General features: G+C 34.3%; 1 protein-coding gene across 5 annotated transcripts; it reads left to right on the forward strand.

Annotated features, from left to right (window-relative positions):
- Nucleotides 1–7,374: 7,374 nt before the first annotated feature.
- Nucleotides 7,375–17,462, forward strand: LOC114716922 (DExH-box ATP-dependent RNA helicase DExH5, mitochondrial). Of its 5 annotated transcripts, XM_028901992.1 has the most exons (20): nt 7,375–7,945; nt 8,763–8,917; nt 9,029–9,116; nt 9,248–9,257; nt 9,394–9,503; nt 9,917–10,012; nt 10,481–10,669; nt 10,812–10,971; nt 11,055–11,185; nt 11,636–11,803; nt 11,880–12,152; nt 12,466–12,660; nt 13,290–13,493; nt 13,661–13,730; nt 13,819–13,967; nt 15,031–15,336; nt 15,507–15,566; nt 15,706–15,858; nt 15,981–16,091; nt 16,204–17,462. In XM_028901992.1, exons 1-20 carry the CDS (start codon nt 7,541–7,543, stop codon nt 16,663–16,665), a joined length of 3,495 nt encoding a protein of 1,164 aa, XP_028757825.1. In that variant the 5' UTR covers nt 7,375–7,540; the 3' UTR covers nt 16,666–17,462. The 5 variants fall into 5 exon arrangements, with proteins under 5 accessions (XP_028757825.1, XP_028757822.1, XP_028757824.1 ...); XM_028901989.1 differs by lacking the exon at nt 9,248–9,257 and having other exon boundaries at nt 9,258–9,503; XM_028901991.1 differs by lacking the exon at nt 9,248–9,257 and having other exon boundaries at nt 9,258–9,503; nt 11,717–11,803.
- Nucleotides 17,463–17,538: the final 76 nt, after the last annotated feature.

The following is a 17,538-nucleotide window of genomic DNA, read 5'->3' on the forward strand; positions in this document are numbered from 1 at the left end:
GTTTGCATTGAAGATTTGGAGGCACTATCTCTACGGTTCGCATTTTGAGATTTTTAGTGACCATAAGAGTTTGAAGTACTTGTTTGATAAAAAAGAATTTAACATGAGACAAAGAAGGTGGATGGAGTTCCTTAAGGATTATGATTATAAGCTAAAGTATTACCCAGGGAAGGCAAACGTTGTAGTAGATATCTTAAGTAGAAAATCTATCCATGTAGCCTAGTTGATGGTCAAAGAGTGGAACTTACTGCAAGACGTGCAAAGTACACCTATTGATATAATATCTAGGTTAGTCGCTACCATGAAAGCACTAACCATTGAGAGTACAACTTGGAAGGAAATTAAAATTGTCTAGTTGGAGTATAAGTATTTACTAGAGGTTAGGGACGAAATTGAACAAGGAAAAGAGTCAAAGTTTAATATTAGTGAAAATGGGATACGAAGATATAAAGTAAGAGTGTGTATCCTTAGTGACAAAGAATTAAAGAAACTACTACTTGATGAAGCTCATAGGAGCAAATATACTATCCACCTTGAAGTCACCAAGATCTACCATGATCTAAAGTGAAATTGGTGGTGGCCTAGTATGAAGAAAAATGTAACTGAGTTTGTCTCTCATTGCCTAACTTGTCAAAAGGTGAAAATTGAACACTAGAAGCCCCCAAGACTATTGCAAAATCTAGAGATTCCAGAATGGAAGTAGGATAGTATCTTCATGGACTTTATCATAGGTCTTCCTTGAACTCAATTTGGGCATGATGCTATTTGAGTAATTGTTGACAGATTAACTAAATTGACTCATTTTCTTGCTATCAAGACAAATTAATCTTTGGAAAAGCTAGCACAAATCTATGTGAAGGAGATTGTCAGATTACATGGCACACCAAAGAGTTATATAGATTAAGATCCACGATTCACTTTAAGGTTTTGGAGATCGTTACAAGATGCCATGGGAACACGGTTGAGGTTTAGCACTGCCTACCATCCCCAAACTGATGGACAAATTAAGAGAACTATCCAAACTCTTGAGGACATGTTAAGGGCTTGTGCAATTGAATTAAAGGAAATTAGGATGATCACCTTCCTTTGGCCAAGTTTGCCTATAATAATAGTTTCTACTCAAGTATTTAGATGGCACCTTATAAAGCATTGTGCGGAAGAAAGTATAGATCTCTACTTTGTTGGACATAATTAAGCGAGAGCAGTTTAATAGGTTTAGATTTGGTGGATCACACAACTTAGAAGATTAAAATGATACCGCAGAAATTGCTTATTGCCCAAAGCAGATCGAAGAGTTATATAGATAGGAGAAGGCGACCATTGAAATTTATGGTAGGAGACCATGTATTTCTAAGAGTCACACTGATGATGGCCATTGGCAGATTGATCCAAGCAAAGAAACCACTCCTCATTTCGTAGGTCCCTATGAAATTTTGGAAAGAGTAAGACTAGTGGCTTACAGAATTACCCTGCCTCCACAACTGGCAAACATTCATTATGCATTCCATATGTCATAACTCAGGAAGTACCACCCAGATCCATCTCATGTGATTAAGCCTGAAGAGATCGAGTTACAAGAGAATCTTACTTTCAAGGTTGAACCTAAACGCATTCTGGACTTTAAGGATAAGCAACTTCAAAATAAAACTATTGGGTTGCTTAAAGTTTTCTGAAAAGGAATGTCTCTTGGGGATACCTCTTGGGAAACTGAAGAGCGAATGTGGCGTGATTTTCCTAACTTGTTTGATTAGGGAGAGTTAGTGTTATGTTAGTTTTGGTGATTGAGTTGTGTTGTATTTGTACTTGTGCTCTCTTGATGTGTAGTATGGATATTTGTGATTGTCTGTTGCTTGAAGTCTTTTTCTCTTTTTGTATCTCGAATTTTGAGGACAAAATTCTTTTTAGGTGGGAAGAATTGTAACATATTTTAAAAAAGAAGAAGAAAGAAAAAGCTTTCCATAAAATTCGGTGGAAAACTAGGGCAATCGACTTAAGGAAAGATTTGTGAGTGAGGGTAGTAAATGAGAGAAAAAAATGGAGAAAGGGAAATTAATGAATAAGGAAAAAAGAAGAAGGAAGGAATGGATGAAGGAAGAATGTTGAGGAGGAGTAGTAAATGAAGTTGAAAAAAATGGAGATGTAATAAATAAAGGAAGAAATAAGGAAGGAGCATTTATTTGAGAAAGAAAAAACTGAAGAAAGGTTAGTTGGAAGATAAAAGAGGGAGTTTAAAAGTGAGAGGGGGAAGCAGAAATGAGAGTGAGAGGTGTAGGAAGAGCGAGCAAGAGAGAGGCTAAGGGAAATCAAAAGAGTGAGTGAAAGTGTGTGCTATTTGAAGGACAAGACAAGATTTGGAGATCATTTAGGTACATAAATATACTTCTTTTTATCAAATTTTCTTGATGAATATTTTCTAAATATTTAGAACTTTATATTATTAGTTTCATTATAATGTTTAGAGAAAATTTTATCGTTTGGGTATTTCGTAAATATAGAGTTTTGACAATATATGACTGTAGAAATTTAAAGATACATTATTAAGGAATTTTAATCGTTTATATTTGTTTAATGATTGTTTTGAGAATTTTAATCTAAGATTTTAGTTGAAAAATTTGTTATTCAAGACCTATAGAATGCTTTTACCGATTAAATTTAAGTTAAATAATTTATTTAAGTTATTTAATATATTATTAAGATGTTAATCGGTTTGAATATTGAATAAATTAAAAATCTATTGTTAAAATAATTTTTAAAAGCTTAAAGAATTGTAAATTTAGAATTTTATGAAATTAAATAAAGTTTAGATTTGTTTATAATTCAAAGAAGTTGTTTGGTTTGAGGAAAAGTTGTAAAGAAGACTATAATAAATAATTGAGCATTTTAATATAAAATATTTAGATTTTGGGTAATAAAAATATATTTATTTAAGTTATTAAATTTAAAGTTTTATATGAAAATTTTATTGTCAAAATAATATTGTATCTATTATAAATAGCTAGATCTGGGAACGTTAATATATTTTTGTAATTTTAATTTAAAGGGTAGTCTTAGAATTTTAGAGTAGTTTTGGAGTAGTTTTGAGTTTTATATTAATAAATATTTATTTGCAATTTTGTAGACTCTTGAGAATTTTGAAGTAATTTTTGTGTGAATATTTGTAAGCTAAAGAGTACTAGGTAACTCTGAAAATTTTTTCATATACATGTTAATTGTGTATGATTATATCATGGATTTACTAATTTTTATATCATACTAAAATATCATATTATGATTTTTTTAAATAAATATTTTGATATGTTACTGGATTTTGTTAAGATTAATTGCTATTAATTATGATCAATATTTATATATATTGATAGCTATGGAATTATCATGAGTTGCTTTTAAATGGTATAGAAATTTTATTGTTATCTTATTTTAATAATATATTGAGGACGTACTTCTAATGTAACATTATTTGCATATGAAATGTGCATTGTTAGGTTAAGGATAGAGAAAGATTTGTATCGATATAAAATTACCACGTGGTATGCCATCCTTTGGTGCACAGTGGATGGCACTTGTCAGGGTCTCTTATTCAATGTTTTTCTTTAGCTGGGAATTCATTTAAGCTGTGGGTAGAGGTGAGAATCAGGGCCGGCCCTTCAGGGCCAAAATTTCAAAAATATCCCAATTTGTTAGGTCCGGCCTTTAAGCTAAAGGGTTTAGGGCCGGCTTACGGGCTTTTGGCCCGTTTAAGGGGAAAAAAACTATTTCTTATATTTTTTATATTTTTTATCAAAAAAATGAAAATAAACTAATGAAATTGTTAATAAAAGACATAAATATGAATAAAATTACATCACAAATACAAAATATCATCATATATAAATATCCATCAACATCAAAGAACATCTAAAACATTCATTAATAAGATAACAACATCCAAAAGTTTTATCTATAGTACAATTGTACAATAAATAAACACTATTATTAATCTTTTGAAACTTTATTATCACTATAATCAATTACTCTTCTTTATAAGTATGCTTTTCTTTTGTAACAAAAATATCAAGTTTTTTTCATAGGAATTTTACTTTTAAATTTTGCAGTCTAACTATTATTTTACTTTAATGTGAGAAACATTCTTGTTGAAACTCATGAATTTCTAATTCAAATATATAGTTTAAAAATATCAACACATATAATATAAATCAAATCATTATTAAAGTACAAATTAACTCATTCTTTAAAAATTTAATTGGATAAATTATTATCTAAAACTAAATAAATCAAATCATTATCTAAAATTTAATTTTAAAATGATAATAATAACTAAATATTTAAAATATTATTAATAATGTAAAAAATTAATAATATTAGAATTACATAAAAAAATTTAAAAAAATTATATAAAAGGGCTTAAATGGGCTGGCTTTCGACCCTCCAGGATCGGCCCTTTTAAGCCCGGCCCTCCAGGGCCAGCCTTCAGGGCCTATTTCCCATTTGAGGGGAAAAATTTCAAGCCCGGCTCTCGTAATTTCAGAGCCTAAATCGTTTTCCCGGCTCTAACTGTGAGACATGTGACACTTCCTTATTTTATTTGCAAAGAAAGGGAGCCATAGTCCGAACTTGAGTTTTATATCTTTGGAAGGATATATCTCTAGTATCGGTGAGCTTGAAATAATTTAGTAAAATGGATTAGTTTCTACTGGACTATGTGTTAGCCTATGGCTCCAGTCAGCGGTATAAATGTGAACGGTGATATAAGAGAGGTTGCATATTGCATTATTTTTGGATATATTGAAAAAATGATGTTGGTATATTGTTGAATCAAAAATGAAATTATGTTGAATATATAAAATCCGTGATTTTCATACATAAATATATTTACACGTATAAACAAATTTTTGTTTATCATATAGAATTTTAGTAGTTATTGAAATGTTTGATCTCATCCCTTATTGTAGGAATCAAGAGAAGGCATCGATGGAGTAAGCCGTGAAGGCTTCTACGTTTCGAGCACATGCTATGTTATATTTTTAATTGCCATGACTATAAGACTTCAATGATTTATTTTGTTATGTCTGAAAAATATTTTGAAATTGATTTGTTTTAAATGCTAAAAATATGTATAGACTTTTAAATAAAGTATTTTATCGCGTATGTGAATACAATTACATAAGGTGTTACATCTCCTTATTTGGTCAAAAGTGTGAATTAGAAGGCCAACTTTGATGAATTAAATTACTGTAGCATTTTAGGGTTCTTTTAGAATAATCATGGGTATTTTTGCACATAAGGTTTGTTTACGGTGTCAGACGCACATTTAAAAAAAGTTCATAAGTATATTTGCATCGTCACTATTTTTCATTGGATCTTCTAAGCCATATCAGCATCCACGTCAGTATCTTTGGTCAAACAAACAATCAATATTATAATAGTTAACGATTGTGGCATTTTTGCACATTGTGGAAATTTTCATGTGTGTTTTTGCATCTAAGGATTGTTTATGGTGCTAGGCGCACATTTAGCAATGAATTAAAAACTGGACCAAACGGTTGGACCAGTCCAGCCAGTGACTAGAGAGTTCTCTGACTTGTTTTTCATGGTTTGATTGTTTAATCAGTTAGGCCACTCTGGACCATTCCTAGTCGGCCATTTAGTGGGAGCTGGAGTTAAACAGGAACCCAGGGCGTTTTTCAAAAACTGTTCAGCCCAAATTTGTCGACGGGAATGCCACACCATCGTCAAATAGAAGAAGGCGAAGAAGAAGATGAAGAGTCTCAGGTCAAAAAAAGAAGATGATGAAGAGTTGAGGAAAGATAAAAATATTTACAAGTCTATATGAGAAAATAGGGTTTACATTATGACAAATAAATCACTCAAATCTACTTAGTCTCAATCACAAATCCAGATCTATCTTTGAAAATAGTAGATACAAGCAAAATGAAAAAATATGCACTAGAAGTGCAAGACATAAATAACAGTCGAAAGTGGATCTTGAGGTCACTGAAATTGAAGCGAATGGTTGGGGTTTAAATTTTTTCAATTGAAAATATGTCGATACCTGATAGTTTTAAGCGAAAATAGGCAAAAAAAAAAAATCCTTGTTTGAAAATTTAATTGGCTAAAAGACATGAATTTGAGCACGTTATGATTTGTAAGTGCAACATATCTTCTGCTGTGTGCAACATATCTTCCGTTGTGTGATGATGTGCAACAATCATCAATACAAAAGTCATTTGCACACAACGAAAGATATGTTGTACTCATAAATCATAGTTGCACATGCTCAAATTCAGGTCTTTTTAGCTAATTAAATTTTCAACCAGAGATTTTTTACCAATTTTTCGTAGTTTTAATCCAATGATTCAAACGAAGAGGTGTCTCGAAAATTAAAATACCAAGAAATAAATACAAACCTTAGAAACGTACATGAAAAGTAAAAAAGCACTAAAGTATCTCAAAAATAGAAAAGAAACAAAGAATAAAGGGGAAAAAATAAAACCTCTTTTTTCATTTTACTTTTTTTATTTTTCAATGGATTAACAGATCACACTGTAAATTTATAAATTAATTCATTCAAATATTTATACTTTTTGCAAATAAAAATAGACATTATTAACTTACTATTATAACAAAATGAAGAAAAAGAGGTCAACAAAAATTTGTAAGTTTTGAGCATATCTTCATTTTTATTTTAAATTTTTTATTGAGATGTCATTATATTAATAATTGTTATACTTATTATAAATTTATTTTATACATATTAATTAAATGTATATAATATTGTTTTTATTTAATTATTATGTCACTGGTCCGACTGATTCGACTATTTGAATCATGGCCCGTTAGTCTCTTCGGTTTGACTTCCGATCCCGCTTTTAAAATATTGACATTTAATATAAATTTATAGATATATTTACACCTTAACCCAATTTAAAAATAATGAAAATTGTCCACGAATGAATAACTTTGACTTTACATAGCTGTTGGAAAGATTATATTTTTTTAAGAGTACTCTATATATTATTTTACTCTTCCGATCTTAATATAGGAACAATTCTTAAGTTAGTTTTAGTCCTAAATATAAGACCTATTTATCATATTTATCAATTTTCTTTAAATTACCCCTACAGATACTCTCCCAACCATAATCAAGTAGAAGAGGGAGAGGTGGTATTAAGAAAGATGATTATGGTATTTTGGAAAAAATTTGTCACTTTTCTTATAATTAACTAACTTACCTAACTTCTTTAATCTAATCAAATTAGTTAAATGGGTCTTATATTATTTAAAAATCTGATAACAAGGAGTCAATGACAATGATAGGAGTATTATTATTCAAAAAATCTGGCCGGATCCACGGAGATGGGAGAATCGGAGAATCCAGCGCATGGTACTACAATCGGAATATCAGCGTAGACTGTAGTGTGAGCCATAACGCTAACCCCATCGTCATCTCCTCGTCGGAGACTAGCGACTGGTGACAGTAGCCTGAATACAACTGCAACTGCAACCACGTTGATCCTCCTAAAACGACGCCGTAGTAACTTGCATGCTCTCGTCGCATTCTCCTCCTTCTCTACAGCCATCTTTCACCTGGGGGAATCTCAGAACCCTCAGACACTCAAATCGTCGTTCGGTTCTCACGATGAAGGATCGGCCTCCGCCGTCCTCCTATGGCTCCGTTTACATTCCGCCGCACCAACGTCTGCGCTCTGTCGTCACCTCTGCCGGTTATAACTCGCCTGCTTCTGTGGACTCCAAGCTCCGTGAATCCGAAGGGGCAGTTTTAAACCCTAGAGTCACCAATGCTAGTGCTACTGCTACTCTGCCTCACTTGCAGACCAAGTTGCAGGAGCAAGTTCCGGCTAAGTCGAATTCGCGCTATGTTTCTGCTTATGATGATGGGATTTCTGAGGAAGGGTCGGATCGTGAACTCGAGACGTTTTCGCAACCGGTGAGATTATTTAATTGAGTGATTGGTTTGAGTATTGTTTGTGGATAATTTGCCTCCTTCTTTATTTTCCTGGGTCAACGCCGTTTTTCCCTATGTATTCGTGTGCTACTGGTTGGGTTGATTTGTTTCCAAGGGAGCTATGAGTGGCATTTGGAATGTTATGTTGTTTTTATAGTTTTTTGGTCTCAACTCAATTTTTCCTATTCGGGAACCAGTAATCACTGGATGTGACGATGAATGGAATGAGTGGATAACTCATTGTGAGTTTTCCTGTTGAGTGAAGAGTAAAACGTGAAGTGGTCCTATGGATATGAAGCTGGCTGCCGGAAATCTAAGAGGAAGGCACAGTAATTGGTGCTTATATCTCTCAATTCTTCCATGTGTTGTTGGGTTTGGAATTGGAAATTGGCATTGGTCCTGTCATGAAATGCTTCTAGCTTTGTTTTCCTTCTTGATGATGCACTTAGTGGTTGATATCATGCATCGCGCAATGGAAATGATGCTTACCTGAGTTCCATTTTTTACACTTTCTTTGCTGTACTGATGGGCATTTTGCTAATTGATAGAAACTCACTTTCATCTAGTTTTTGTTATTCTTTTCTATATTTGATATTAATATATCTGAAGTTCTTGGTGCCGATAAATTTAAAGCTGTCACCATTTTGTTGGCTTTGCGAGGCTTGAGATATGTTCCAGTAGCTTGGCCCCTTCTTTTGGGGACATTCCCACGTGGTGAGGGGTGGGGGAGAGGGAGTTGGGGTAATTTATGGTCTAAAATGTCAAAGATGTTTATTTCCGGCTGTATTTTGATTTTCAGACTGCTTCACCTAATGATAACACTGATGAGTGGAAGCAGAAATTTGTCATGCTTTTAAATGACAAGAGTAGGCAAGAGTTGATCTCTAGGGAGAAAAAGGATAGACGTGATTTTGAGCAACTAGCAGCCTTGGCAACCAGAATGGGATTGTATAGGTATCATTCTATTGTTTAATTCCTCTATTTCTTCATCTTCTGACTATATTAATGCTTGTTCAGTAAGTTTGTTATTTAATGTGGGGATCTGAATAACATTATTTATTGCAGTCATATGTATGCAAAAGTTGTTGTCTTCAGTAAGGTCCCACTGCCAAATTACAGATATGATTTGGATGATCAAAGACCACAGAGGGAGGTATATTTTTGTGCTTTATGATCTACCATTTCATGTTTGTCTAAATACTGCCACCATGTAAAAACAAAAGTTACTTCATCTTCTCTCTATAGTTGTTCTTTCACTGAGAGAATTGTAAGTAAAGCTTTCAGGGATTGACAGGTGAGTGTGCCTCTTAATGTGTTGAAAAGAGTTGATGCATATCTTAAACAATACCTATCCAAAATTTCTGGGATGAAGGAAAGCTTTTCAGATTTGTCATCTGTCAGATCAAGCAATAGTGCTAGTTTTGGTACAGATGAAGGGCTCTTTGAGCAACCTGATCTACAAGCTTCCAGTAGGGCTGTTGTAGAGAAAATTCTCAGGCGAAGAAGTTTACAAATGCGTGATCAGCAAACAAATTGGCAGGTTATCTTCTCTGAAAGTATAATATAATGGAATTTATTTTTTCTTTTTGTGATGTAGATTGTGTGCACATCTTGCTATTTTTATGCCTTTTGTGCTTCATAATCTGGAGTTTTGGCTATTGTCAGCATCTTTTAAATTTAATTTGATGGCTAACATTTTCATTTCAATCTTTCTATCTTTAATCTTGGCGCTAGTTTATAGTGATTTCAAGATGTTACTGATCTGTCTGCTCCAGTTAGATGACACTATATGAGGTTATCTGTGCACATAAATGTTTCTAGATAACGGTTTTTGGACACTCTTTTGTTTTTTTGTTTGTGTATAGTTGAATTGGCATGGCTGATGATTAAAAAACTGGTGAAAAGAAAGGAAATAAATGGCTTACTATTCTTGACATTATGTTTTAATTTCAGGAATCTCCAGAAGGAAGGAGAATGCTGGAATTCCGTAGAAGTCTCCCTGCATATAAAGAGAAGGAAGCAATATTATCAGCTATATCAAAAAATCAGGTTTGTTGTTGTTTAACCATTAGTGAGTGACCCCTTGTAATGCTCATTATGTTTTCACTCTGGCTCTTTTATGGAAGTGCATAAGCTAACTTGAGAGACAACTGAATTCTGTATTCTATTAGTTTTGTTATGGGATTTGCATGATACGAACATTCTGGACATCCATGTCTGGTTTCACCATTAATCTCATGCTGTTGCAAAAGGTTGTATTGCAATAACAATCATTTCTTCACTCAATTTTGACAATTTGTCCATGCAGCTTGGTTATGTTGTGATGGAATGCCTGAGCTATGTGATATTATCATTATTTTTTTAAATTTTTTGAAAGGTAGCCCAGTACTCTGATTCATATTTGCTTGTTTCTAGTTGTCATATGATTTAAAAGCAATGCCCCGTCTTAGTTTGTATTTTTTTCTTTAGTTTGAAGTCTCAAAATTCAGCTGTTACTTTTTATGTCATAATTTGCAGGTTGTTATCATCTCAGGGGAAACAGGTTGTGGCAAGACAACGCAAATTCCTCAATTCATTTTAGAATCTGAGATAGATTCTGTCCATGGAGCTCTTTGCAATGTTATATGCACGCAGCCAAGACGCATTTCAGCCATGTCTGTTTCTGAAAGAGTTGCGTTTGAGAGAGGAGAGAAATTGGGTGAATCTGTGAGTTCCTCTGCTGTTGACATTAATTGTTGAACGCTCTTTACCCCATTCAACTCTGTGCATCTTTAGTTATTTATAATTAAAATTTAATTTTTTGTGGAAATTTAATATACCTCATTTTGTTGGCTTTCTTCCTCAAAAGGTTGGATATAAAGTTCGCCTGGAGGGAATGAAAGGGAGGGATACCCATCTTCTTTTTTGCACCACGGGCATATTATTAAGGAAGTTGCTAGCTGATAGAAACTTGAAAGGTGTAACACATATTATTGTGGATGAAATTCATGAGCGCGGGATGAATGAAGGTAGAATCCTGAACATGATTGAGTTTTTTGGTTCTGACTTCTGAACTTAAAAGATAAATGTGTTCACATAATTTTGGTGTCAGATTTTCTCCTTATTGTTCTTAAAGATCTCCTTCCCCGAAGACCAGAACTGAGATTGATTTTGATGAGTGCCACCCTTGATGCAGAGCTTTTCTCCTCTTACTTTGGTGGAGCTCCAACCATAAATATTCCGGTGTGTTTCATCAGCTAGATGTTGAATAATCATGTGCTTTAGTATTCCATCGATCAGGAGACAAATTAGTAATTTGACATAACATTAAACTCGGGGGGAGTTTTTTTTTTTTTTGGGTGAAATTTAAAATTCCAGGGTCACTTACTGCAGCGTAGGATATCCAGATATGATATGAAAGGAAGCTTTGTTGTTACAATTCGAATGAAATGGCTCAAGATTTCATTGTTATTAATTTAAAATTCCAAGTAGTTTCCTGTTCTGACAAGGCTGGAAGTTATTCTAGTTATTCTTATTTTCCTTTCTAGGGTGAGGGAGAAGACGGTAGGGGGAAGGCAGTGAGCACTTGGGATAATAGATGTGTCCTTTTATATTTGGTTGTTATAGAGGATTAGTAATTTGATTCTGAGAGCTAAAACTTCCTCTCCCCTTCTCTTTCTCCCCTCTTCTTAGGGTTTTACGTACCCGGTCAGAACTCATTTCTTAGAGAACATTCTGGAGATGACGGGCTACAGATTAACACCTTCCAATCAAATTGATGATTACGGTCAAGAAAGGATGTGGAAACTGAACAAGCAGACCCCAAGAAAAAGGAAAAGCCAGATTGCTTCTGCTGTAGAGGTATTCAGGAATTGATTCAAGAACATGAGTTTCAGTATTGCTTTATTATAATTAACTTCTAGAAATTTTTGACCAGGATGCAGTAAGAGCTGCTGATTTTAAAGATTACAGCCCACAGACACAGGAATCTTTGTCATGTTGGAATCCCGACTGTATTGGTTTTAACCTCATAGAATATATCTTATACAATATATGTGAGAATGAAAGGCCTGGAGCTGTTTTGGTTTTTATGACTGGATGGGATGATATAAGCTCCCTAAAAGATAAGCTTCTAACAAATCCCGTATTAGGAGACCCAAGTCGAGTTTTGTTGCTTACTTGCCACGGATCAATGGCCAGTTCAGAGCAGGTAATGTTCTGGCTACTGCTAATTCCTTGTTTTGATGCTGATTAAGTTAGCTGTATGTGATCTTGTCTGCAATTAGCCCCCCTCGTGGCAAGAAAAAAACAAGTAATCCATTTGCTGCAGCAATATCTATTTGTAACTTCTATGTCACCAGAGGTTTTCACGATGAGATCTCACATAGCCACGCACCATTTGAATTCTCTTCGAAAATATTTTATTGAATGTATAATTTACCTTCTGGCATTGAAGGAACATTTGCTTTGCCTTCTTGCTTATAAATAAATACTTAGACTGAGATTTTTAATTCAATATGCAGAGCTTAATTTTTCAAGAGCCTGAAGATGGAGTAAGGAAAATAGTGCTAGCAACAAATATTGCTGAAACAAGTATTACAATAAATGATGTTGTTTTTGTTCTTGACTGTGGAAAGGCAAAAGAAACCTCATATGATGCACTAAATAATACACCTTGTTTGCTTCCCACCTGGATCTCTAAGGTTTCAGCCCAGCAAGTAAGTTTATTTTCTAGTTTTTTATTATGCGTCTGATGGTTGTTAATCATTATATATAATGCATCCAGGAGAATCTGAAACACTTGTATTTCATCATGCCCAAACTTGCGTCTCAAATTTTAACAGTTGAGTGGGCTCAATGCAGGGGACGCTGGACTATAGGCATTCTAATTATTAGTTATAGGACTATTTTTGACAATTTTATGGATCTTTGCATATCAATGTTTGCATGAAATAAGTTATGCGTTTCTGTGGTGAACGTACTCTTAAATCTTCTTATAGTCTACAAGATAGCATTGGAAAATTTTGTATGGAGTTTGAGAAACATTACATTTATCAATCATCCGCACCTAGAGCATGGGCATGAATGAAAATATCGAGTCATGTAGATATGTAAGAGGAAACAGTCTAAGTTTCCTTGATAATAATATTGTCAATTGATATTTGATTAATTGACAATTTTTTGAAGGTAGTATAGTACCTTGTATGCTTCAGATTATTCTTTAAGGCCTAGTAAAAGTATTCATATGCATGCTTATTTGAGAATCATGATCCTAAATACAAGCTATGAAACTTTCTGATCTTTAGTGTTTATTTTGATATGTTTTTCCCCTGAATTTATTTTTCAGAGAAGAGGAAGAGCTGGTCGTGTTCAACCTGGAGAATGTTTCCATCTCTATCCTAGATGTGTATATGATACTTTTGCAGAGTATCAATTGCCAGAAATTCTGAGGACACCTTTGCAATCTCTTTGTCTACAAATCAAAAGTTTGAAACTTGGGAGTATATCTGAGTTCTTGTCTAGAGCTTTGCAGTCTCCTGAGTTACTAGCAGTAAGGATGAATTTGAATAGTCAATCAGTGTTATGATTTTAACTCCAACATTTCACCTATGACTTTCTTTATCCATTTTTTTTTAAATAGTTGTCTACTTGTCTTTTTCGTAAATTATTTGCATATAAATCTGCACGTCACACTCTGCTTTAATCTATTTATTACAGGTGCAAAATGCAATTGAATATCTGAAAGTAATTGGGGCTTTGGATGAGAATGAAAATCTTACTGATCTCGGTAGGTCAATCCCCTACAAGTGATGAAATTCTAGCTCATGTAGTTGTCATAAAATGTACAAGTGTAGTACTTGGTTTTTTCTTGACAGGGAGGTGCTTGACAATGCTTCCAATGGAACCCAAACTTGGCAAGATGCTCATATTAGGTGCTATCTTCAATTGCTTGGATCCCATATTAACTGTTGCTGCTGGCCTCAGTGTGAGAGATCCTTTTCTAACACCATTAGATAAAAAAGATGTAAGTTAATCTTGCTTTTGACAATTGTGTGATTTTTTGAAAGCTAGTTCTTGTTGTGAAAGGTCAATTGAAGTTTACTCTGCCCTTCTTCTCTGTTCCTCACTTCCTTTTTATTTTCATAAGCACGCACTATGACTAATAATTTTGGCATTTTTTATTGTTTCAATTGTTTAGACACCATACTGAATTGCCTTAGACTCAAGTCGTCTTAAAATCTACCTGGGTTGGTTCTTTTCCTATAGTTGCGTGTAAGTGCATGCAGAAAATGTATATGCGGAGAAGGTTTAATGGAAAGTAATAGCCTGTGCTTTTTCTTTCTTGTTCATTTTGCATTGTTTGATTATATTTTATGTTTTTGTGTGATATCATTTGTCTCTTTCTTTTCTTTTGTTTATTTATTGATTTATTTATTTTTATTGTGGTTATACCATTCTTCTCTACTGTTTGAGTTTTTGTAGTCCGCACTTCAGCACTTCCCTGTTTTTTTTATATTGCATCTTGCTTGCAAAGGCTCTTTTATGCTGCTGCTACCACTCCATTTATATTTCCGCTAGCAAAATTGAAAATTTTCTGGTTTCCATTAGCCTTTTTGTCTTTTTAATATATTCTTTGTCTTCGGTATAAGGTTCCATTACCTTTATTTTTTCGTTCTATTGTTTTTTCTCCCCCTTTTTGGATGAACTTTTCATTACCAAAATGCGAAAAGTTTAGGCATAGCTTTTACATTTTTATTGCAAAATTTGCCCCTGAAAAAAATAACTGTATGGTTTTTCTAGCTCAGTACTACATGATTGAGTCTAAAGAATTTTGTTTACGTCATATTTTTATTGGAGAACTTGACAACAATGATATGAGTTGATCTTTATGGCACGTTGCATTCTGATTCTTTCTCAATGGAAAAAAAATGATTAGAAAGGATATCATCTCAGTTAGAAATGTTGAGATTATTAAATGGATATGAGCATTTAAGTAAAACATATCGTGGCATGCTTATTTTGCAACTTATTGCTTGATGTCATCTTTATGAACTGAAATTGATGAATGTCAAATATCTTGATTTTAGCTTGCAGAAGCAGCAAAATCTCAATTTTCCTGCCATTATAGCGATCACCTAACACTTGTTAAGGCCTATGAGGGCTGGAAACATGCTGAAATGGACCTTGCTGAGCATGAATACTGCTGGAAAAATTTTCTTTCTGCACAATCAATGAAAGCTATTGATGCTCTTCGCCAGGAGTTCTTCTCTCTGCTCAAGGATGTTGGATTAGTTGATAGCAACATGACCAGCTGCAATGCATGGAGCCACGATGTGCATCTTATCCGAGCAGTTATTTGTTATGGCCTGTATCCTGGAATTTGCTCTGTTATGGTATGTTTTGGTTTGTTTATGTAACATAAAATATATTTTATTTCAAAGACTCTTTTCCAAGCCCTAGAGATATAGTTTTCTGCTTGAAGCTGTAAATTCTGTTTTTGTATTAAATATCTAGTAGATATATGTTTGAAGACCTATTAAAAGTTATTGAATTTCATCTGTAGCATAATGAGAAGTCCTTTTCACTGAAAACAATGGAGGATGGTAAAGTACTACTATATTCAGTAAGTTATTTCATTCAAGTTCCATAACTTATCATTCCCTGCTGGTTATAAATATTGTATGAGTTAATGCAGATTTTTTGTGTTGTATTTTGATGTTTTGCTTCTCCTTTTCAACTCCCCGTTCGTACCATCTGCCTAGAACTCAGTTAATGCTCGGGAAAGCAAAATTCCATATCCATGGCTGGTTTTTAACGAGAAAATTAAAGTGAATTCAGTTTTTCTCCGTGATTCAACTGCCGTGTCTGATTCAGTGTTGCTTCTTTTTGGTGGAAGTATCTCAAAGGGGGAGACTGTAAGTTCTGCGTTTGTGGAATGTTATTTTTCCCTCATGTTTATTCTGTAAAATGTTAGTCTATCTACGTCTCCCAATTTTAGAATTTTGTTTACACCCAAATGCTGTCTTTCTCCTGGCAGGATGGGCACTTAAAAATGTTAGGAGGATATTTGGAGTTCTTCATGAGACCTGCTGTTGCTGACATGTACCAGATTGTAAGGAGAGAACTTGATGATATAATTCAAATCAAGGTTGGTGCAAAATTTCTGGAACGTATTTAATGCAAATGTAATAGCGTTTTGTACCGGAGGTCTTTTTAGGACCAGTCTACTGAAATATAGAAGTTACTCTTGGACATGGCAGCTGCTGTTTCCAAGGATGGACATGCACTCATTTCATGAGCTCCTTTCTGCTGTACGGTTGCTGATTTCGGAGGATCATTGTGAAGGAAGATTTGTATTCAATCGTCAGGTCCTGAAACCATCAAAACTGCCTTCAATGGCCTCACAACAAGCGTTGGGTTCAAGGACTGAGAGTGGACCTGGGGGTGATAATTCCAAAAGTCAGCTTCAAACTTTGCTTACAAGGGCAGGATATGCTGCTCCCACGTACAAGACTACGCAATTGAAGAACAATCAATTTCAGGCTACGGTTGAGTTTAATGGAATGAATATAATGGGTCAACCTTGCAACAATAAGAAGAGTGCTGAAAAAGATGCTGCAGCTGAGGCTCTTCAGTGGCTAGTTGGAGCAAGGCAGACAGGTAATGAGTCCATCAATCATGTATCGATGCTGCTGAAGAAAAGCAAGAAGAATCATAATTAAGCAATCAACTATAGGAGCTGGGAAGGGAATGGTGAACCCCAATTGTGGCACTTGAATTGTCTCTGTGGTCGCACAACACTCTTCGAGACAGACAGCAAGAATTGTTTGGTGGCATCGTTACAATATAGACCTGGAGCTTTGAGTGAATTTGGATCTCATGACAGCTTTATCCAGTCAGGGCATAATATGAGCCGAATTAACTGGGAGTTGGAGAATATTAACTCTTGATCAAGGCAAACAATGGATCATCAGGGAAAAGTGAAGCAAGAAACAACCAACTGAAGCTTGAGTGGATGATGATGCCTTTGCATCTTCGGCTTCTTCAGTGAGGAAACAGCCTGTTTTCTGGTGGAATCTGACGAAGGAAAGATGTAGTTGATAGCATTCATAGGGATATGCACATTGCTGGGATTAATGTTGCTCGAGTTCCTACATCTTGATGGTCTTCGCAGGTTCTTTGTATAGTTCATAATCTTTGGCATCTTGAAATCTAGTGTTTATCTGAATATAGAAGGCCGCCTTTTTTTTTTTTGGGCTACACATAGGTATCTTCCTTTTCAGAGGTAATACTATTTGAGGCATTGAAGGATACTAAATGTGAACACTTCTCCTAACGAGGATTTAAATCTTAGTTTGGTACATGAGAGATTAGCCACTTCCACTAGACTCAATCCTCATTAGTAGCCTTGTTTTAAATTTGGGAATAAACTACGGATGAAAATTGAGGGGAATGAGTTTTGGATGAATGGAAGGTTGAATGAAAGCTGAAATTGCAATAAAAGATGGGCAAAAATTAAGAATGAAAATGAAGAAGTATAAGATTTTGGATTAACAGATCACATTTATGGTGGTTCACAAGAATTCATCGTGGAT

This window comes from Neltuma alba, unplaced genomic scaffold (genome assembly GCF_004799145.2).
Source record: "Neltuma alba isolate B1F8T4 unplaced genomic scaffold, ASM479914v2 tig00011698_pilon, whole genome shotgun sequence".
Lineage (NCBI taxonomy): Eukaryota > Viridiplantae > Streptophyta > Magnoliopsida > Fabales > Fabaceae > Neltuma > Neltuma alba.